The sequence below is a fragment of the Leopardus geoffroyi genome, chromosome B4, assembly GCF_018350155.1.
Source record: "Leopardus geoffroyi isolate Oge1 chromosome B4, O.geoffroyi_Oge1_pat1.0, whole genome shotgun sequence".
Lineage (NCBI taxonomy): Eukaryota > Metazoa > Chordata > Mammalia > Carnivora > Felidae > Leopardus > Leopardus geoffroyi.
This window is the reverse complement of record NC_059341.1, coordinates 125,393,833-125,418,503: the sequence shown is the minus strand read 5'-3', so window position 1 is coordinate 125,418,503 and position 24,671 is coordinate 125,393,833. Positions and strand designations below refer to the sequence as shown.

The 24,671-nt window shown below is 37.3% G+C and overlaps 1 protein-coding gene across 5 annotated transcripts in view; it reads left to right on the top strand.

The window, feature by feature from the left end:
* SLC41A2 (solute carrier family 41 member 2) overlaps window positions 1–24,671 on the top strand; it is a 125,457-nt gene that overhangs the window by 31,016 nt on the left and 69,770 nt on the right. For all 5 annotated transcript variants that reach the window (XM_045467148.1, XM_045467145.1, XM_045467146.1 and 2 more), the window contains one exon: window positions 15,936–16,043. In XM_045467148.1, the coding sequence (XP_045323104.1) occupies window positions 15,936–16,043 (108 nt within the window). The remainder of the gene's footprint in view (window positions 1–15,935; window positions 16,044–24,671) is intronic.

Genomic DNA, 24,671 nt, shown 5'->3' with positions numbered 1-24,671 from the left:
ACAATGAGATATCACCTCAGACCTGTCAGAATGGCTAACATCAAAACACAAGAAATAACAAGTATTGGTGAGCATGTGGAGAAAAAGGAACTCTCATGAACTATTAGTGGGAATGCAAATTGGTGTAGGCATTGTGGGAAACAGTATGGAGGTTCCTTAAAAAATTGAAAAGTAGAAACACCATATGATTCAGTAATTCCATTATTGATGATATTTACCAAAAGAAAATTAAAACACTAATTCAGAAAGTTATGTGCACCCCCGTGTTTATTGCAGCATTATTTATAATAGCCAAGACATGGAAGCAACCCAAGTGTTCATCAATAGATGAATTGATAAAGAAAAAGTGGTATATATACAATGGAATCTTACTCAGCCATGAAAAAGAATGAGATCTTGCCATTTGGAACAACATGGATGGACCCAGAGGATATGATGCTAAGTGAAATAAGTCAGAGAAAGACAAAAACAATATGATTTCACTCATACATGGAATTTAAGAAACAAAATGTGCAAAGAAAAAAAAAGATAAAAAAACACTCTTGAATATAGAGAACAACTGATGATTACCAGGGGGAAGGTGGGTGAGGGAATGGGTGAAATGGGTGATAGGGATTTTAGAGTACGCTTATCAGGATGAGCACTAAGTAATGTATAGAATTGTGGAATCATATTGTACACCTGAAACTAATATAATGTTGTATGTTAATTATATATCAGTAAAAATGTTGGGGGGAAAAACGAAACTTTGCAGGTATAATTAATTTAAAGATATTGAGATGGGGAGATTTTGTGGATTTTCCAGGTAGGTCTTTTGTTTTAAAAAAAAATTTTTTTTATTAGTTTTGTTTACTTTTGAGAGGCAGAGAGAGACAGAGCGTGTGTGGGGGAGGGGCGGAGAGAGATGGAGACACAGAATCTGAAGCAGGCTCCAGGCTCTGAGCTGTCAGCACAGAGCCCGATGCAGGGCTCAAACTCACAAACCATGAGATCATGACCTGAGCCGAAATCAAGAGTTGGACACTTAACCCACTGAACCACCCAGGTGCCCTGATATTTTTTTCTTGATATACCAATTATTCTGAAGAAACACTCAATATTTAGCTCTAAAATGATAACATCTATACATCTATAAGAATGATGTGTTGGAGTATAGTTTATTGGAATATTTATATAGGTGATATGTACATTCCTGTGGTGTAATGTTCATTTCTTGATACTATTCGAGATAACAGCACATGTATAATTAGTTTGTAATATTAAACTTTAGTGTTAAAAATTATAAAAACAAATGTTTTGAAAGGTTTAATTTAAATATGCTTTTTAAAACTTTTTAATTGTGAAATTTAACATACAGAGTATACAAACCAAAAATGTACAACTCAGTGAATTTTTGTGACACAACCATATAACTATCAGGTCAAGGAACAGAATCTTATCAGTACTTCATTTGTTTTCTTTGTGCTCCCTTCTGATTGCTGCCCTTTATTCCTCATCACCAAAGGTAATCAGTGCTTCCTTGTCTTTATAAAAGTGCATCATTAAACACCATTGTTTGGTTTTACTTCATTCTTCTAAAACCTTATATAATGAAGTATAGAGTATCTAGTCCTCTGTGTCTGGTTTTTTTGTTCAACATTATGTAAGTTTTATGAAATTGTATTTCATTTATTTTTGTCATATCTAATCCAGTTATGAATATATCACAGTTTATTCATTCTGCTATTGATGCTCTTTGGTGTTTCCAGATTCTGGGTGCACATGTGCGTGCATTTCTATTGTGTGTGTGTGTGTGTGTGTGTGTGTGTGTGTGTGTGTGTATATATATATATATATATATATATATATATATATGTAGAAATGGAATTTCTGTGTCTTGGGATATCCAGGCATTTAAATTTAAATATGTCAAATGATTGTACCAATTTACAGATTAATTAGCTGTGTATGAGAAGTCTCATTGCTCTGTATTCCTGTTTACACAAGGTATCAGCAGTCTTTTTAATTTTAGAAATTCTGGTATTGGAAATCTTGGAGGTTTCCCTCATGACTGATGTTGTTTATTGATCATTTATTTGGACATTAGTGATAAAGGGTTTTTGCCCATTTTATTATTTGTCTTTTTCTTACTGATTTATTAAGAATTATTTGTGTATTCTGGATACAAGCCCTTTAGTTATATGTATTAAAAATATCTTTCCTTCCTCTGCAGCTTACCGTTTTACTTTCTCAATGGTGTGTTTTGATGAGCAGAAATTCTTAATTTTGATATAGTGCCTTTTCCCTTACTTTTCCATGGCTTGTACTTTTCGTTTCTTGCTTGAGAAATCTTTCCATATTCTGTGGTAATTAAGGTATTCTCTTTAATTGCCTTCTTAAAGCTTTGCTGTTTTGCCTTTTACATTTAATTTTTTTAATGTTTATTCATTTTTTGGTAGAGAGAGACAGAGCATGAGTGAGGGAGGGAGAGTGGGAGACAGAATCCAAAGCAAGCTCCAGGCTCCGAACTGACAGCACAGAGCCTGACGCGGGGCTGGAACTCACGGACTGTGAGATCATGACCTGAGCTGAAGTTGGACGCTTAACCAACTGAGCCACCCAGGCGCCCATTGCCTTTTACATTTAGATCATTCTCTCCCTGGAATAATTTTTTATAGAGAGTGTGAGGTAGGGATTGTTTTGTTTTGTTTTTTTTTTTCTTTCCACATGGACTTCCAGTTGTGTCTGCACTATTACATAACCAAAATCTTTGCTGTCAATGAAGTACCCATTTATGTGCAGATGTGTTTCTGGGCTCTCTATTCTGCTTCTTTGGTGTATTTATGTTGCTTGGCATTAATATCACACTATCTTGATATCTAGTAGAGAATGTTCTCTCCATATTTTTCCTCAAAGTGCTTTGGTTATTCTTTTCCCTTTGCATTAAATGTACATTTTAGTATAAAAACTTGTCGGTTTCCACACAAAACAAAGGGGTGTTGCAGTTGTGATTCAGATTGCATTGAATCTACAGATAATTAGGGGGAGAATTGATTCTTGATAATGCTGACTCTTCTGATACATGTACATGAAATAGCCCTCTCCATTTATTTAGGTCATCTTTAATTTCCCTCTCTGATGTTTTATAGTTTCTGAGCACAAGTCTTTTATATTTTTTTGCTGGACTCATTCCTAATTATTTGATACTTTTTATGCTGTTATAAATGGTATAGTTCTTTAAAAAAATTCATTTTATGTTTGTGTGTATCTATTGACCCTGTATCTAGCAATTTTGCTAAAATCACTAATATTAATAATTTATCTGGGACACCTGGGTGGCTCAGTCGGTTAAGCATGCACCTTCAGCTCAGATCATGATATCACTGTTTGTGAGTTTGAGCCCCGCGTGGGGCTCTGTACTGACAGCTCAGAGCCTGGAACTTGCTTTGGATTCTGTGTCTCCTTCTCTCTCAGCCCCTTCCCCACTCAAGTTCTGTCTCTCTCTGTCTCAAAAATAAACATTAAAAAAATTAAAAAAATAATATATCTGTAATTCTTTTGGAATTACTTCATCATACCACCATATTATCTGTGAATAAGAGTATTATTTCTTTCTAAACCTTATATATTTTATATTTTATTTACTTATTTATTTTTGTGCTATTCTGTACTGACTAGGACCTTCAAAGCACTATAAAATAGAAGTGCTGAAAGCAGGCTTATCTTGTTCCAGATCTCAGAGAGAAAGCTTTCAGTAGTTCAGCATGAAGTATGGTGTTTGTTGTTGATTTTTGTAATATTCTTTATCATATTAAGGAAGTTTCTTTTTTAGTTTGCTAAGGCTTGTTTTAAAAATTATGAATGAATGTTGAGTTTCATCGATATACTTTCTCTGTATTTATTGATAACATTATATGATTTTTTCCTTTATTTATTGCTGTGTTGAATCATATTGGTTATTATTATTATTTTAAGTTTATTTATTTATTTTGAGAGAGAGAGAGCGAGAGAGAAAATCCCAAGCAGGCTCACCCTGTCACATGGAGCCCAATGTGGGGCTTGATCTCACAACCGTAAGATCATGACCTGAGCCTAAATCAAGAGTTGGAGGCTTAACTGACTGAGCCACCCAGCCGCCCCTTGAATTATATTGATTAAACCAACCTTACATTTCTGGAATAAGTATAACCTGGTCATGATTTATTGTTCTTTAATTTTGATTAGAATTCTGATTAATTTTGCTAAGATTTTGATTGTAATTGGAATTGGGATTTTTGCATCAAAATTCATATGTAAGATGAGCCCATAATTGTCCTTCTCATAATGTCATTGGCAGTTTTCATTAAGGTAGTACTAGTGTCGTGAGTGAATTTGAAAATGTTCTCATTTTTCCTCCTTTGTTAAGGTTGATGTCACTTTGTCATTGTTTCTTTCCTAAGTATGTGGTATAATTCCCTGATGAAGGCATCTGGGCCTCCCATTTTCTGTGTGGGAATGTCTTTATTTACAACTTGAGTTTCTTTAGAAGTCACAGGGCTAATCAAAATTTTCTGTTTCATTTTGTGTGTGGTAAGTTTTTGTTTTTTTATTTTTAACCATTACATTCCTAGCAGGTTGAGTAGATTCTCAATAAATACTTGTTGAATAAAAGTTTAACAGTCACCATTTATTGAAGGTTTGCTATAGGCTAGGCACTACCATAAGCCCTTTACATACATCATCTTATTTTAATCCTTACAACTATAAGGAAAGTGTTATTGTCTCTGTTTTGTAAAATAAAATACTTCGTGATTAAGTGATAGAGCTGAGGTTGGATCTTGGTCCAGATTCAGTATCTGTCCTCCTAACCACTATACATTATATAAATTTATGCATGTGGAAACTTTTGTAATCCTTTAAGGGCTACATACCTCTGAAGTAATAGAGTTTAGGGACAGTTTTATGCAACTAAAATAGTAGAGTTTGTCTTTGGTGCTGTCTTAGTCTATTTGGACTGCTATAATGAAATGCTACAGACTGGGTGGCTTTAACATGAGACATTTAGTTCTCCAGTTCTGGAGGCTGGGAAGTCCAGAGTCAAGGTCCCAGGCTATTCACTTTCTGGTAAGAGCTCTCTTTCTGGTTTGCAGAGGGCTGCCTTCTCTGTGCCCTCACATGCTGGAGAGAGCAGGCTCCGGTGCCTCTTACTCTTCTCATTAAAGGCACCAGCCCTGCCAGATTAGGGCCCTGCTCTTAGGACTTCGTGTAACCTTCGTCACCTCCTCATAAGCCCTATCTCCAAATACAGTCACATTGGGGGTTGGGGTTTCAACATAGGATTTATGAGGGCGACGCAACTCAGTCCATAGCAGGAGCTGATGCATGTGCTGCCTCAGCTGGATTATCAAATTCAAGATAAGGAGTTAAAGAGCCATTAGTGTCTTAAGGCAGTATTCTTACATTCTAACATGTGACAGATGGCCAGTTAAGATAGACTGCTTGGCCATTATCTGCCTTCTCTTTAGTAGGACATCTACTCCCTGTTTTATTTAAGACCTGCTCTAGCCCTGCCTCTCTACTTTTTCCTTTTATTCTTTAATTATCAGTCAGCTTGGAGTTGTCAATTGATGTTTGCTGAGAAAATTTGCCAACATCACCTCTTTTGAGTTGAAGCAGTAATTCAAAGATTGAGTTGTATAGATATTTCCTCACTTTACAACTGAAGAATTTGAGTGAGGCTCAGAGAATTCACTCAGCTAGCAATTCCAATTTGGAATTTCTGCCCCAAAGTTTATGCCTTTCTGTAGTAGTGGGGAATACAAATACATAGATTATAGCTATAGCGTATGACGGAATATTTAAGTATCTTTAGAGGTAAAGAGAGTGCTGCTATAGGAATTCTACTGAAGTACCAAAAAGACCCGTAGGGATACAGAATCCTCTTTTTACATATTCAAGCTTACCCCAAGGAGTAAGACTTTGTCTCAGCCTAAACTACCTTTGTGTGCTTGTGATTTACAATATCACTTTATTAATCCTGGGCCCCAAATTAACTTGTAAAAGAGCATGGGAAGCACAATTATAGTGCCTGGGAGATCAATGTTCAGTAAATGGTGTAATATTAACAAATAACATTCATTGAATGTTCTTTGTCAGTATATCGTATTAGTTATCTGATGTTCAGGAGGACTCTGAGGTAGGTGTTGTTATTTCCATTTTACGTACCAGGCTTAGATATTAAGTTATTTGCCTGGGGTCACACAACTGGTAAGTGGCTGAATTAAACCCAAGTTGGCTGACTGCAAAACTCATGTTTTTAATTATTATACTATCTCCTCACTGATGGGGGACATATCTTAATTTTGGATCACGTCTGTGAGTCAGAACTTTTTTGTTATGAGAAATTGAAACCTATATATCCAGTTAATTTAAGTGATTAAAAAAAAAAAAGAATGCATTGTCTTTGGTAACTGGGAACAATACGTATACAGCCTACCTGAGATATAACTAGATTGGGGGCTTAATTTTTTTTTTTTTTTAATTTTTTTTTTTCAACGTTTATTTATTTTTGGGACAGAGAGAGACAGAGCATGAACGGGGGAGGGGCAGAGAGAGAGGGAGACACAGAATCGGAAACAGGCTCCAGGCTCTGAGCCACCATCCCAGAGCCTGATGCGGGGCTCGAACTCACGGACCGCGAGATCGTGACCTGGCTGAAGTCGGACGCTTAACCGACTGCGCCACCCAGGCACCCCAATTGGGGGCTTAATTTTATGATTACCTTCTCTCTGTCTATCTCTCATTTCAATTTCCGGTTTGTTTGTTGCCCACATTCTCTCCTGTTGCATATACCTCCTGATAGTTGTGGGGTCATATACTTTTAGTTTGTTTTACAAAAGGAAAGAATGAGCTGTTGTCTGTCTTCAGTTTGGAAAATTCTAAGGAATAATTGCCCCTGGAACCAGTCAGTGTGACTAGGGAGATAAAATAATATGATCAGCCCTGTTTGAGTTACACTTCTGTCTCAGGGGACAGATGGCCACTCAGATTGGCAATTTCACTAAAATCACAAAGAATAGGAATTGAACTGCTTCTTAAGTAGGAGGGAGTGGATGTTGTTTCAAGGAAAATGGAGATGGAAAAGTGTGCAGAAGAGGCAGGAACAAAACCTTGCGTGTAGTGACTCCTCACATATAGGACTTGGCCCCTCCTTGGTCTTTCTGTTTATCTGAGTCAGTGGTTCGCAAAGTGTGCTCCCTGAACCACAGCATCAACATCATCTGGGAATTTAGATACACAAATTCTTAGGCTCTATCCCAGCCCTGAATCAGAAATCTAGGGTGGGACCTAGCAAACAGTTTTTGCAAGCATTTCTGGTGATTTTGATGTGGGCTCGAGTTTGAGAACCACAAGTCTAAAGTGATGTAAGTTCCCTTACTACTAGTAAATGGAGTTGGGCGGGATAGGTAGGCCACATAGTCTTTGGTCCCACTTAAGTAGTGCCCAGTCCAGAAGACCAGACTAATGCCTTACATAGAGTAGACGTTCATTAATTCCTTGTGGAATGAATGAATGCACGAATGAAATAAAACAAACTCTACTTTGTCATACAGATTCCTGAATTTTGATAATCAAATTTAGAGTTTTAAATTATAGGATTCAGAACTGGAAATATCCCTAGATATTAGAAAGCACCCAGTCTAAGCTTTTCTTCCCTTGCTAAAAATAAGCAAATAGTTTTAAGTGATTTGCCCAAGAATATACAGGTAGTAGACAGCAGAGCCCTGTCTTGTGGATGAATCCTGTTCTCTGTATAACATGCTGTATGTGTATCTTGGATTGTCCATAGACTTAATCTCTGGATTATGTAAAGATTCTATAAAATGCGGTTAATGTTAGCTACCCGTCCATCTAAAAGAAATTTAAGCAAACTGAGCTAATACCTTTGTAACTACCAGTAATTCCTAGGTACATTTATACTTCTCATTAGAATATTATTGAAAGCTAATATCTGCCAAACCCGGAGATCCTATTATGTTTTATGAAGACAGTATTGTTGCAATGCTGAAAATATTCTTTTGAAATAGAGGGTAATATAGCTCTCAAGTAGTCCTTAATTTATTAGTACACTGCCAATACAGTGTGTGTTTTTTGGAATTCAGAGAGAATGATGCAATACCTAAGTTGTGTTTCTAACTTGGGACTCTGAGTTAGGGTTATTTTCCTGATATGGAAAGTAGAGCGGTCAGAGAGAAAAGGGATGCTTCGGTGAAGTTTTGTGGACACAATACCAGTGTTTTAAATGGGCAAAGAGAAGGTAAGGGGGCAGGATCAAGGCAGGATCACAAAGCTAAGAAGGCATCACCATGTTTGTCTCTCCTTATAAAGCATAGCTATAATTTTAGAGTTTGTACTAAAGATAAAATACCTCTTTTAACATAGCTGTGATCCCAGAAAGGCACTAGCACTCTCTGCTGTAATGGTTCTGGTTGTTATTTAAAAAATAATACATGGCCTTTCACTTCCGGGAAGCTATAGTAAATGTACTTTTACCTATCCTGCCCATTAAGTCCGATAAAATAAAACACACACACACACACACACACACACACACACACACACACACACATCCTGGAAACTTGATATAAAACAGACCTAAGAAGATTCTGTAAAAGATGGAAAGAAGAAAGCAGCCTGGCTAGTCCCCTTTAGCTTCATATATCCCAGATTTGTAGCTAAAGAGGCCAACAACCTGGGAATGCCAACAGATGCAGACAACAAGAAAGGCCTGCTCTCTAAAGGACTAGGAAACGGGCAGCCTAGCAAGATTGAAACCTGGTAGGTAAGAATTGTCCTACTCTAGCCAACCATGACAGAAAGAACTGTGGTCTCACCCATACACCCAGGGCAGCAAAGGTTCAGTTCAGGGCTTAGACTTCAACCTCAAGAGGCTTTAATGAACAACATGTATGTATATGGAGGGTGTTATGCTAAGTAAAATATGCCAGATAGAGAAAGACGGATATGCATGGTATCACTTATATGTGGAGTAAAAAAAAAAAAAAAAAAAAAAAAAAAAAGTCAAACTCAGAAACAGAATAATCCTTGCTGGGGGATGGAGGAAATGGAGAGAGATTGGTTAAAAGGTACAAACTTTCACTTGTAAGATGAATAAGTTCTGAGGATTTCATGTATAGCATGGTGACTATCGTTGATAATACTGTACTGTATAATAATTTCTAAATAAGAGAGTAGGTCTTAAGCATTTTCACCAAAGAAAAGGTAACAGTTTGGGTTGGTGGATGTGTGAATTAACTCGATGGAGGGACTTTTCACAGAGCGTATGTGTATCAAATCATCGTGTTGTACATTTTAAATATATTACAGTTTTTTTCAATTATACCTCAATCAGCCTGGGCGGGAAAGAGGCAGCAGTGAGATACCCCAACATTTCAGCCAGGGTGATATCAGAGAAGGGCACGTAGAGTGCCAGGACTTTCATTTAGGTAGCTAGTAATGACAGCCCGTGATAGAACTGAAAGGAGAAATAGAAAAATCCACAGTCTTCCACACCCTTCTCTCAATAATTGATAGAACAACTTGGTAGAAAATCAGCAAGGATATAGAAAGGACTCAGCAACGCCACCAGCCAGTGAGATCTAATTGACATTTGCAGACTACTCCACCTGAAAACAGCAACACACATTCTGTTCAAACTGTTACAGATCGTATACCAAGAGAGACCATATCCCGGGCCATAAACCAAACCTCAACGAGTTTAAAATATTGAAGTCATTCAGACTGTGTTCTCTGATTACAATGTAATCAAACTAGAAATCAGTAACAGAAAGAAAAAAGAAAAAATTCCAAATACTTGGAAACTAAACAGCATACGTTTAGATAATCCATGGTAACACTTGGAAACTAAACAGCATACGTTTAGATAATCCATGGTCAAAGGGGAAGTCTCAAAAAAAAAAAAAATCAAAAACAAAACATTGAACTGAGTGAAAATGAAAATGTAACATCAAAATTTGTGAGTCACAGGTAAAGCAATACAGAGATGGACATTTATAGAACTAAATGCATACATTGGAATAAGGAAGAAATCTTAATAATTGAAGCGCTCATCTCCAACGTAGAAAAAGATGAGCAAAATAAACCCAAATCAAGCAGAAGGAAGATAATAAAGATAACAGCAAAAATCAATGAAATTGAAAGCAGGAAAGCAATAGAGAAAAATCTTTGAAACAATGGTTTCAAACGAATGGTTCTTTGAAAAGATCACTAAAACTGACGATCTGTGGCAAGACTGACAAAAAAAAAAAAGACAAATTACCACTATCAGGATGAAATGGGAGATATCACTATAGATCCTGTAGATGTCAGAAGGATAATGAGGGAATACCACAAACAGCTCTGCACTCGTATGTTTTACAACTTATGCAAAGTGGACTGCTTCCTTGAAAAACAGAACTACCACAATGAACTCAAAATGAAACAGATAATTTGAACAGCTCTGGTCATGGCTCAGGTCATGATATCACGGTCTGTGAGTTCGAGCCCCGCATCTGTGCTCTGTGCTGTCAGTTCAGAGCCTGGCGCCTGGTTCGGATTCTGTGTCTCCCTCTCTCACTGCCCCTCCCCTGCTCATGCTCTGTCTCTCTCTGGTTCAAAAATAAGTAAAAACATTAAAGAAAATTTTAAATATCTTAAGCAGAATTGACACTAATCCTTCAGGATCTAGGGCTAGGTAAAGATTTCTTAGACTCAATACCCAAAGCAGGATCCAAAAAAGGAAAAATGGATAAAATTTTTGCTCTGTGACTGACATTTTTTATACATATATTAGAGAGGGAGGGAGGGAGGGAGGGAGAGCAGAACGGGCAGAGTGAATGGGAGAGAGAGAATCCCAAGCATAGCACAGAGCCTGATGCAGGGCTCAACCTCATGAACCATGAGATTATGACCGTAGCCAAAATCAAGAGTCAGGTGCTTAACTAACTGAGCCACCTGGGCGCCCCTAAATGACCTTGTTAAAAGGATCAAAAGCAGCTTTCCAGAGTGGAAGAAAATATGTGCAAATACGTATCTGACAAAATACGACTATATAAAGAACTCTCAAAGCTAAACAGTTAAAAAAAATGTAGAAAACTGGCAAAAGACATAGAGACATTTCACCAAAGAGTGTGTACAGATGGCAAATAAACATGAGATGTTTGACGTCTTTAGCCATTAGGGAAATGCAAGTGAGGATCTCTATGAGATATCACTACACACCTGTCAGAGTGGCTATAATAAAAAAAGCAAAAATATGAAGTGCTGTTGAGCATGTAGAGAAATGGTATCACTCATGCATTGCTGATGGGAATTTAAAATAGAGCAGCTACTCTGGAAAACACCTTGACAGTTTCTTAAACACACACACACACACACACACACACACACACACACACACACTAACTAAAACTAAATGCTAACCATCATATAACCTAGCAATTGCATTCCTGAACATTTATCTCAGAGAATGAAGACTTCTATTCACACAATTCCTGTACATGACTGTTTGTAGCTGTCTTATTCATAGCAGCCAAGAAGTGGATACAGCCCCAACAGTTGAATGGTTAAATAAACTTGGGTAAATCCATGTGATGAAATACTACTCCTCAACAAAAAGGAACAAAGTATTGCGTGCAACATGCAACATCCTAGATGAATCTTCGGAGCATTATGCTGAGTGAAAAAAGCCAACCCCCAAAGGTTATACTTACTTCATTTGTGTAACATTCTAGAATTGACCAAATTATGGAATGAAGAAAGATTAGTGGTTGCCAGGGATTAAGAAGGTGTTGGGAGTGGGGAGAAATGGATGTGGCTATAAACGGGCAGCAGGAGGGATCCTTGTGGTGGTATCTTGACCGTATCAGTGTTAATATCCTGGTTGTGATATGGTTCACTATTGTTTTGCAAAATGTTACCATTGGGGGAAACTGGGTAATGGGTACATGGGATCTCTCTGAATTTTTTTTTTATAACTGCATGTGAATATATAATTATTTCAAAATGAAAAGCTTAATGAAATTGTATATTTGATAAAGCATATTTAAACTGCATGAAAGAATATATAATGGAGAAAGTAGTCTCTCTCTGCCTGTATGTGCCTTTCTCCTATTCCCTTCCGTAGCACCATTACTTTTCTGTGCCTCCTTCAATAGACATCAAGTGTGGTGTGTGTGTGTGTGTGTGTGTGTGTGTGTGTGTGTGTGTGTATTTGCCAGAGACACAAACAATGCTTCTGTTCACCTTGCTTTTCTTAGTTTATCCTTATATAGGTTCACAAAGATTTACCAAATTCTTCTCCAGCTATGTCATGCTCTATTGCAAGGATGTATCATTTTATATTATTTTTCTACTGAGTTACCTAATGAGGGGGATTTCAGTTGCCTCAAATCTTTTGTTATTATGAGCAATGATGCAATAAATTCATCATATGTATGTATTTAAACTCATGTTCACGTTTATTTGTAGGATAAATTCCTTGAGGTAGAGGTTTGAGTTGAAAATTATGTTCATTTTATATTTATATATTTATATTTATATTTAAGTTGCCCAATTCCCCCAAAGAAGTTAAACCTTAACATTCTCCCCAGTAGTGTCATAGAGTGCCTATTTCCTTATACTCTTCCCAATGGAATGTTATCCAAGTTTTTGATCTTTACCAATCTCACAGATGAAAATTTATCACCTTCTATTTCACATTTATCTGATTATGTATGAGATTGGTCATTTTGTCATATGTCTGAAAGTGAATGGGTTTAAATTTTTTTATGTTTTGGTTTATTTTTTGAGAGGGGGGAGGGGCAGAGAGAGAGGGGGACAGAGGATCTGAAGCAGGCTCTACACTGATAGCAGTGAGCCCGATGTGGGGCTTGAACTCACTAACCATGAGATCATGACCCGAACTGAAGTTGGACACTCAACTGACTGAGCCACCTAGTTGCCCCTGAATAGGTTTAGTTTTAACTAAATCAAAATAAGAACCAAACTTCTCCAGATTTGGAGTATGTATGTTTCTTAAAATTGCATCAACTTCTTTTACCAATTAGACTTTTTAAAACTTTTGCTGTTTATTTGGTTTATTTATGTATTTTAATGTTTATTTATGGGGGGAGGGGCAGAGAGAGAGGGAGACAGAGAATCCAAAGCAGGCTCTGCACTGACAGCAGAGAGCCTGATGCAGGGCTCAAACTCAGGAATGGTGAGATCATAACCTGAGCTGAAGTCAGACACTTAACTGACTGAACCACCCAGGAACCCCTAAAATTTTGCTGTTTATATTAAAGTTAGGACTCTGTGGATCGTTCCTCAACTTATTTAATTATTATTATTTTGTAAGTTTCAATTTTGTTTTTCCTTCTTGGCCATTAAAAGATTTTTAGGTTTTGAGTCTAATGCATATGTACGAGCACTCTGACATTACATTTGATTGTGTGAGTACTTCGCTGAGGTTCTGCATGTTGACAGAAGTCCAAAATTAGGTAAGATTAGACATTGATTTCCTTTAGGGCAAGTTCTTGTGGAGAAGTTTAGGGATTCATAAATATATATAGCCTCAGAGGTCATGTCTTTATTATGGCAAAAATTTTTAAGTATATGAATTTTTTTTTCCGCATTACCTCCTGCCAGGAAATTAACTGGTAATATATCTTGGTGTTATATAGCTAATAAACTTTAAATATTGCTATCCATTACTATGTATAGGTACAGTCCTAAGCACAACCATATGAGGTAGGTTCAATTATGTCCCTATTTTATTTATTTTCTTAAATGCTTATTTAGTTTTGAGAGAGAGACAAACAGACAGACTGTGAGCTGGGGAGGAGCAGAGAGAGAGGGAGGCACAGAATCCGAAGCAGGCTCCAGGCTCCGAGCTGTCAGCCCAGAGCCCGACGTGGGTGTTGAACTCATGAACCATGAGATCATGACCTGAGCTGAAGTCAGATGCTTAACTGACTGAGCCACCCAGGTGCCCCTCAATAATGTCCCTATTTTAGATGAAGAAAGTAAAGCATAATTTTGCCCAAGTGACATAGTACAAGTCGTAGACTCAGAATTTCAACCCAGGTATCTGAAGCCTTCCCTTTGACTAAAGTTCTGCACAACTTCTCACTAACCTCATCATATATCCTAAGTGCTGTCTCTGGACACTCCAGGGTTGCTGTGGGATTTTTAAAACAAATTTAAAGGAAACACAGTGACATCTCTTGGACACTTTACAGACTCAAGGTGGTTTAATACTTCAACATTACATCACACAACATTTCTCTTGATGACTAGATTTTCAGTGGTGCTGTGAAAAAAAGCAAGCGTCACACAAAAACCAATACAGAACAAGAAATGAAGGTGGTAGTTTCCAATTCCAAGGTTTGAGAAGTCATGCAGTGACCCACAGGTACACACACCCAATTAATAAGTAATTATGATGGTATAACATAAAATATTATTTTTTCAATATAATTGTATTATTTCTACACATGGCTAGTAAATTGTTAGGAGGTAAATATTCACTAAGTGTTTTGGACCAACTACTTCATAAATAGGACTGTTGGGTATTTCTTTTGGCCTAGGGGTACCATGAAAACTGAGAAAGTTTGGGAACTTCTAGACACATGCCTCTGCAGGTGTAGGGAAAAGAATGTAGAATTTATTTGGCATAGGATAGGAAATCAATCATTGCTCGTTCTTATTATATCAATGCTAAGGTGTTAGTGACTTCATAGGGTTTCTCGTGGGAGTATTTGATTTGAATTGAACTTGGAAAGGGTGGGAGTAACCAAAAGAAGTATATCCCAGTAGATACAATCTGTGATGACATGAAGGAACTAGACTGATAGAGATATTCGGATAGTATTCTGGTGTTTCCAAAATTAAGTCATATAGGTAGGTATCTTAAAATTACGACCTAGGTAAAATGTGCTCCTGAATTATGTCTGATTTTTTAAGAATGGTACCTATCGTAGGTTTGTTGTAGCTTAAATGAGTAAGCCTAAGGAACAGCGTCTGGGCACATAACAAGCCATCAGTGAATGTCAAATATTGTTTTTGTTTTTTCAGTCCGTAAAGTCTCTGAGTGCTACAGTCACCTCTTAATAGCATTAGTAAAATAGCAGATTGTGCTATTAAGGGATTTGTGTGGGTTTTTTTTTCCCACTTTATAAAGTACTTTAATATGTACTTTCATTAACATGGTATTTTGCAAGGGCTAGACAGGGCAGAGTAGAAATTGAAATCCAAAAGACACATGACTCATCCAAGATTATGTGGCTAGATTATGACAGATCCATGCCTAGAACCACAAATTTTCTAATTTCCAACTTAGTGCTTTTTAAATGATCCTATGCTCTCTTGCCTCACACCCTAAAATGGGTACCACAACATGGGATGACTCAGAACTCCTGACGTCCAATCTAGGTCTTGTCTTCTGGCCTTGGGAAAATCATTGAACTTCTCTGAATCTTTATTTCTTCAACTGTGAAATTAGATAATAATATTGCTGTAATTTTCCTGTGGAGTTGTTGTAGTTAGCGTTGGAACCAAGATTCAAATCCAGATGTTCTGGTTCTTGAGTCTGTTCTCTTAACCACTGGTCACACTGACTCTTGTCCTCATTAAGGGATAAAGCAAAATGTAAGGGCATCAGACTTGTGTGGCAAGCTAGAGTTATTTGGGGATGTAGTGACTGCATCGACTATCATTCCCAATTTAACTAAATCTTCTAAAGCGACTCAAGGCTCCAGAGCTCTGGAGAATAGGGTTAAGCTAAATGTTCACTCATTAAATGACTTGTGTTGTCATTCAATATGTGGATGCAACATTGGGAAAGATGGCGGAGATTTTTAGAAATGTCCTTTATCTCAAGTGTTTTTGACAGGGTGTCAGAAAATTCTGTTCATTTTGTTTTTGTTTTTTTCTTGCAGCACTGGGAGGTGTTCAAAAAGGTAACAGAAGTTTTCATTTTAGTTCCTGCACTTCTTGGTCTCAAAGGAAACTTGGAAATGACATTGGCATCCAGATTATCCACTGCAGTAAGTTTTTTCCTACTTCTAAGTATATATATTACCTATGCTGTTTCTTTCTGTGAAGGAGAACTTGTACCAGGAATTTTTTTTTCCTCTATCTGATAAATTTCTGGACCTCAGGGATACGATAAGTGGTAATGCCTGGTATGATACCCTGAAAGTTCTCTGGGTTGGCTAATTTGCAAATTCTGGACCTCCATTTATCCTGAGGTAGTATACTTGCCTCGTTTTACTCCAGGGCATTCTGGTAATTATCATCAGTGCTTCAAACATGGGACAAATCAGATATTGAGATTCTTTATGGTTCAAAGGTTGGTTGATTGGTATTTATGACTTTTGTGATTATAAAAGTAATACAAACTTATTGCAAAAACTGAAGAAAAGGGAAAGATTATAAAGAAGAAAATTTAAAACCACCTAGACATAGTCATGTATTAATGTTTTGGTATAGATCCATCTATACCTATACATCGTTAGGTATATCAGAGTAGATACATACTGTATATTCTAAAAAAGAACAGTAATCATATATTTTGTCTCTTAAAATCTATGACATCCGTTTTAAGATATATGCTGACCATCTTTCCACCTCAATGAATATACACCTATGTCATTTTTATTGGCTATGTACTTTTCTGCTATATAGCTCTCCTATAGTTTAGTCTAGCATCTATTTTTGGATATATAGGCTCTTTCTGATGTTTTGCTATTATAAACAATGCTATAATGAATAATTTTATACAGGCAGTTTTGCATTCTTTTATTTCTTTGGGGCAATTTTAGGATTGTAATTAAACTGTTCAGAAAAAAAAAAAAGGCATTCTTTCAAGGCCTTAGCTACATATGCTAAATTGTCATCCAGAAAGGTTAAACATTTAAAAAAACACTGCCACTAACAGGGTTCCGGTTTAATTTTAGAAGCCTAAAAGGGCATTACTTTCTCACTGTAACATTTGTTGGAGTTTCACCATCGTGCAACCAAATTATGTTGATTAAAATCACATAACTAGTGAGGTTCATTTCAGTAAACCATCTACCTGTTTAATGTTAGTCAAAAATTAAGCCTTCAAAAGGTGTTGCTAATTGCATTGCCTTTAGTATATGAAGTTGGGTTTGTTTGTTTGTTTGTTTGTTTGTTTGTTTGTTTGTTTAAAGATGCTACAGCAGGGGCGCCTGGGTGGCTCAGTCGGTTAAGCGTCCGACTTCGGCTCAGGTCATGATCTCGCGGTCCGTGATTTCGAGCCCCGCGTCGGGCTCTGTGCTGACAGCTCAGAGCCTGGAGCCTGTTTCAGATTCTGTGTCTCCCTCTCTCTCTGCCCCTCCCCTGTTCATGCTCTGTCTCTCCCTGTCTCAAAAAATAAGTAAACGTTAAAAAAAAAAATTAAAAAAAGAAAAAAAAGCTACAGCAAATGAACCCATCTATGAACTAGGGGGAAAATTTTGCATGTCTAAAGCCTGAACAACTGTGTTGGTGATGGGAGTACTCTCTCCTGTTCCTTCCCTCCCCCCATTTTTCCCCCAGGCAACTGTAAGTTCCCTAAGGTTTCCTGAGTAAAAAAGATGCTTGGAAAGGAGATAAATGCATGGCATTAAATAATGTTTTATTAACATTATTGGCTTGCTCAGTTAAGAGAGTGCTGCATATGCCCTATGGAACCTTCTAAGCTCCCTGTTATATATGAAAGGTCATATAGCTAAACTCTGCCCAGGACCATAATGAAATATTGGGTATTAGTGTGCTCTCATAATGTGCCAGGACTGTACTAACTGCCTATAAGGGTATCTTATAGCAACCCTATGAGATAAACACTATTATTCCTGTTTATAGAGGAGGAACTGAGGCTTAGAACAGTTGAGTAACTTTCCTGAAGACACAGAGCTAGAATATAATGGAATACCTCACATTCCAGAACATTCCCTTTTACTTGCACAGGATAACTGAGTCAAGAGTTTTAAAACCAATAAATAACCTCAGTAACAAACACCTGATAGTCTCCTCTGCATTGTAAGGATGCTCTCCTGAGGGCTTGGTCTTAGCACCAATATACCATATTTTTTGTTACTTAATATTTTAAAACTTTGATATTTATTATTTCTCTTAATGTTTTAATTTTAGAGAGAGAGAGAAAACATGCGTGCACAAGTTGGGGATGTGCAGAGAGAGAGAATCTTAAGCCATGCTGAGCATGGAGCCCAATGCAGGGCTCGTTCCCATGACTCTGAGATCATGACCTGAGCTGAATTTAAGAGTTGGATGCTTAACCGACTGAACCACCCAGGCACCCATGTTATTTTTTTAAAGTATTAAAGATACAGTCCTGTTACTTATTTCCGTAATTAGTTGGTGAGCTAGAAACGTCTAGGGGTATCAGCCAGTCAGATACTAGCCAGACCTTGGTAGATTTGTTTGGGCAAATTCACTTTAGTCTATAATTTTTCATATCATGATTATAATGATTGAATATTAAAGGAACTGGAGAATAATAGAAATGAAGCCTCTTTGGACTGGAACATAAAAGTATAAAGTGACCTTGGAATATCTTGTGGTGGCAGAAGGTAAAATGCTAACCAAAAATAATTGGGGGGAGTGCCTTGGTGTTAGCTGAATATTGATTTTCACACTTGGAATGTGTGTCCAATATACCTCTAGCTTTTGTCTTAAAAAAAAAACTTTTACGTAGTTTTACCAATGTTTTAAGAGTTAGTGAAATTATATACATGTGGTCCGTCTGCCAGCTTTTCCCAGTGATCTACATTTGCATTATGTTTTAAGAACCGGTTGGTCAGCAAGGTAGAACTCAATCCAAGAGGCTTCTTGGCAAGACAGGGGAATAAAGAAGAGGTCTTGAAAAACAGAACTGGCAACAGTTAAAGGAAAAGAAAATCGTTACAATGAGAGTTAAAAGGTAGCTCTAGTTTCATTTTGTTGGAAAATGAACTTTGTTCTGATAAATATAGTTAGGCACCCAGACTTTTAAGCAACTTGATAACTTAGCCCGGAAAACTGAAATTTTGGCTAGCTTATCTCAAAGAAAATATTTCTAAAAGCAACATTCTTGAGCACTCTCCAGTATTTGTTTAGATTCAGATAATAGCTTAAATGTCACTCCATTTTGAAATAGGCCATGCTGTGGAGAATCTGCTTAAAAAGGAATTTGCTGCAAATTAATTTCTGTGTAATTTGGTCACATATTACCATTAATACTGCCTAAAGGTGAATTTAATCTTAATCTTTTAATTTGAACTTTAGTTTTTTTTTGTTGTGGCATTTATATTTTATGGTAGATACTTCCATCAAAAGTCTGGTTACATTTATTTGTTCATATTTAAGAGAGTGGAACTCCAAAGCTGATTAGAAGCAGAGCCCATGGGAGGAGAGTATCAACCAATGTCTTCACTGAGTGAGCTAGCTGCACCTTTCTTTTGGGGGGTAGGGCTGCAGTTGATGTCTTCCACAGATCAGGAATTTTGTCACTGATTATAAGATATTTGAGTTGCAAAATGAAGAGATTACCTAGTTCTCTAAGTAATGAAAATACCATAAACTAGATGAGTATACCATGTTATCATAGCTTGAAGCCATGAGTTACTACTTTTCCATCTACTAATGTGTTTTACTTTTATTTTTTATTTTTATTTTTTTGGTCAAAAAATGTTAATAGCAACTTTATTCATAATGGCTCTAAACTGGAAGCAACACAGATGTACTTTTATTTTTTGAGGCTAAGAATTTGAGATAGGCATGGCCTAGTCAGTGTTATAGGCCAGAGGCAGGACTGTCGGTATGTTAGATCAGTGGTTCTCAAAGTTAGCAACTTTGGTTAGCAACTTGTTGGAAATGCAGAATCTTGGCTCCATCCAGAAGCTGCTGAATCAGAAACTCTGGGGGTTGGTTCAGCAATCTGTATTTTAACCAGCGATTCTGATATACATCAAAGTTTGAGAACAACACTGCGTTAATGAAGAGCATAGAGGCCAATGGGCCTGGAATCAAGTGGGAGAAAGGAAAAATAACAGGGTGTGAGATCACCTTGTGGGCCTTTGTAAGGACTTTGCCGACTGTGGGAAATGGGAAGCCATTGGAAGGTTTTAAACAGAGGAGTGCTATGATATGATAGATATTTCAACAGATTATTTTGACTGCTGTGTTGAGACAGAGCTATAAAGGGCCAAGGACTAAAACAGAGACAAGTTAAAAGTCTGTTGCAATAATACAGGCTGGAGGCGATGCTGGCTTGGATCAGGGTGGTAGCAATGGATATAGTGAGACATAGTTGGAGTCCAGAACTAATTTTCAGAGAGAAATGACAGAATTGGCTGATGGATTAGCTGAAATTAAGTACTGGGAGTAGTCACTTGAAAATTTCTCAGGATTTGAGAGATGGAAAATTCGTAGATGGAAAAGTAGTAACTCATGGCATCAAACTATGATAACATGGTATATTTACCTAGTTTATGGTGTTTTCATTGCTCAGAGAATTTGATCTCAAGTGGTAGGGGGAGTGTGTTACCATTCTTACAGAATGCTAGAGAATCATTGCCAGCTATATTCCAATCCTGATACTCCATCAACTGTTAAAGCCACTCTAGGTTAAAGCCTTCTTGAAAGCAGAGTACCCAAAGCCTCACCTTCGATAGACTCTTCACTGACTATTCTCTACTTAAAATTTTTATTACTCTTGACTTTGAGACCCCACACTGCGGTGTGGACTCTTTCCACTTCTTTCATGGCATCTTCTTAGTCTATTTTTTTTGTTTCTTTTTCTTTGCTCATCTTCTTGATTTGAGGTTTTCCTGAAGTATTAGTACCTTGTTTTTGTGTTCTCTGTCAATAATTTCATGTATGCCACCCCTGCCCGTACATTGCTAACTCTCAGATCTGTACCTCCAGCCTCTTTCCTGATCACTACAGCTGAATTTTCAATTGTCTGTACCCTCACTACATTCAAAAGTAAACTCATTACCTTCTCTTGCTCCAACCGTGCTTTCTGTATTTCTTATCAGTTTATTAACATTACCAATCACTATCCCTCTTCTATCCAGGTAATGTCTAGGCTGTCCATTCAACCTATGAAATCCCTCTCCCCTTCCCTTTATGCCCCACCTGCCACTACCTTAATTCAGTTGTCAATTGTCTCTGAATGGGACTGTTGTGGCAGATTCCTACCTGAACTCCCTGGTTCCAGGGTAAAAAGTCAATGATTTTTGTTTGTTTGTTTATTTGTTTGTTTGTTTAACTTAAAACAAGTACTATTTGAAAGTCAGCCTTTTCATCTATGGTCAAAAAATAATTCTTTTAAAAATTTTACAATTTTCTTGTGTAGTATTTATTTTCAGTTATAAAAGTAGGAGTAAGGGGCACCTGGGTGGCTCAGTCCTTGGAGTGTCCAACTTCAGCTCAGGTCATGATCCCACAGTTCGTGAGTTTGAGCCCCGCATCAGGCTCTGTGCTGACAGCTCAGATCCTGGAACCTGCTTCGGATCTGTGTCTCCCTCTCTCTGCCCCTAAGCCACTCACATTCTGTCTTTGTCTCTCTCAAAAAAAGTAAACATAAAAAAAAATAATAAAAAATAAATAAAAGTAGGAGTAAAAATCATTATAGCTATGGCAGGCAAGTCTGTGATTACTTTAATCTTTTTGCTCCATTAAAGAGTCTTTTCTCATTTTTATCATTGTCTGCCGGAGAATCAGGATAAATGAACTTATAGGATTATAAGGAAAGCTTTGTGTAACTATAAAGATAGAGAACCTAAAACATAAGATATCATATAGAGCCTACTCACTCAATTGTTGAAGGGCAGTTGTCTTTAAAACTTGTTATTATGGGGCGCCTGGGTGGCGCAGTCGGTTAAGCGTCCGACTTCAGCTGGGTCATGATCTCGCGGTCTGTGAGTTCGAGCCCCGCATTGGGCTCTGGGCTGATGGCTCGGAGCCTGGAGCCTGTTTCCGATTCTGTGTCTCCCTCTCTCTCTGCCCCTCCCCCGTTCATGCTCTGTCTCTCTCTGTCCCAAAAATAAATAAACGTTGAAAAAAAAAAAATTAAAAAAAAAAACTTGTTATTATTGGGGCGCCCGGGTGGCTCAGTCAGTTGAGTGTCTGACTTCGGCTCAGGTCACGATCTCACAGTTAGTGAGTTCGAGCCCCACGTCGGGCTCTGTGCTGACAGCTCAGAGCCTGGAGCCTGCTTTGGATTCTGTGTCTCCCTCTCTCTCTGCCTCATCCCCACTCATGCTGTGTCTCTCTCTGTCTTAAAAATAAATAAAACATTAAAAAAATTAAAAAAAAAAAACTTGTTATTCTATAAAGGTAAAGGTTAAATGTTACCAGATCAAAAGATATTTCAATAAAAAGGTTTTCTATTTTAACAAGGGAGATATAATAATGATGAATTCAAATCAACTTTATCATGCCCTCTTACCTGAGTCAAAATTTGTCTCTAAATTATAATGATTAACTTGAATAATTTTTCCTGGATTTTTATCTTTTCAACAGTAGATATATATTATAGTAGATAATTGTTGTGGATATATAACAGTAGTATATAATTAGAAAACAATCCCAAGCACAGTGGTTCTATAAATTGTTTAAATTCTGTTACCTGGTCTAAAATTTTCTGCTTCTGGATGCTAGATATAAGAGTCAAAAATGGTATCCACTGTCTTAAAGACAATGTATATGTTTTTAAAGCTTATAAATCTATTTTCCAGGAGCAAATTGCCAAGAACCGTTTGATTAGTATTTTCCCACTCTAGACAAAACTGATTTCTGTTGCCTTAAACCTCTCAGAGAACTCCTTTGATTTTCTGAAATTATTTTGTAACATTTTAGCTTTTTAATTCATTAATTCAAAAAATATTTCTGAGCCTTTACGGTATGCCAAGTGCTAGTGTGTGCTAGGGAATCACCAATAAATAAAACAGAAAATATTCCTGCTCTCACTGAGCTTACATCCCAGTGTAAAAGGATATGAAGAAGCTGGCAAAACCTTTCCCTGATAAGTATAAGTTAGATTTCCAATTCAAATTGTAAAACTTCTAAAATAAAGAAAAATTAAATCCCAAATAATGATATTAATAACTCTGGCATAACTTTGATATAGTTACAGTCTCAGTATTCTTTCCTAAATTTGACATAATTCTAAATTTTACAGGTTCTTGTCAGAAAACCGGATTGTTAGATACAAACAAAACTTGCATATTCCTACTGGTTCTCAATTTTAGAGTATGTTTCTTTACATTATTTTTTAAAGTGTTTATTTCTTTATTTTGAGAGAGAGAAAGAGAATGAGCAGAGGACGGGCAGAGAGAGAGGGAAAGAGAGAGAATCCCAAGCAGGCTCTGTGCTCTCAGCACAGAGCCCAACATGGGACTCGAACTCATGAACCGTGAGATCACGACGTGAGCTGAAATCAAGAGCTAGATGCTTAATCGACTGAGCCACGTAGGCACCCCTAGAGTATGTTTCTTAAGTTATAAATACCAATCCATAGCCATAGGTTTGTGGAGTGTACTACTTATGTATAACTTAAACCGTTTCAGTCGAGATTTTTAACTCCCCCCTTTCTTTGAAGCTTTATTGAGGTATAATTGACACAAATTGACTACACAAATTCAAACTTTACAATTTGATGAGCTTCAATACGTAGTGTGTACATGTGAAACCATTACTGCATTCAAGATTATGAGCATAGGCATCACCCCTGCACATTCAGGAAGATATTATTAGGGTGTGTGTGTACATATGTGTGTTTTACCATATTATGTTTTATGAAATATTTCAAGCATGTAAAAGTATGTAATATGGTTTCTAATTCCATATAATGGCAGAATGAAATAGTGAGTGACCCTTCCCAGAGAATAACAATTAGAAAACCTAGACAAATTATATGAAGGCAATAGAAAGTAATTAAAAGCAGGTAGAAACGAGAGGCCATCCTTAAAGGACCATGTCTGCAATGAGTAAGCATTGCAAAGTTTGTAGCTTTTTTTTTTTTTGCCTGAGGGAGTTTCCCCAGTCCCTGGATCTCATGTGGCAGAAACCCCGCAGTCTTACCAGTTTGAGGTGACAGAGGTCAGGAAGTCTAACAAAAAACGAAAAACAAAACACACAACTAAATAGAAGCATGAGAGGGGCCTGTTCTTGAAAGACAAATACACTGGTTAAGATTTGTGAGTTTTTTTGCTTTTATTGGTCAAATGCCTTTTGTGACTTGTGCGTAGATATAGTGGCAGAAAGCTGAAGTTTTATTGTCTTGAGTTATTAGATAACAGAGCTTGGAGCTGACAGAGCAGGTAGAAATTTATGGGGAAATCCCAGCAGCAATAGAACTGTAGAAAGGATGAGCCCCAAAATCTGGGCATAAGTTCTGCTTAAATCTTTGGCTGACAATTAAACTACACAGGTGCAGGGGAGAGAGAGTGTGTGTGCACACGTGCACAAGCATGAGCAGGGGAGGGGCAGGGAGAGAGGGGACAGAGAATCCCAAGCAGGCTTTGTGCTGTCAGCACAGAGTCTGATGTGGGGCTCGAACTCATGAACTGTGAGATCATGACCTGAGCCAAAGTCAAAGAATTAGTCACTTAACTGACTGAGCAAGCCAGGTGCCCCTGGAGCACGTATTTAATATATATATA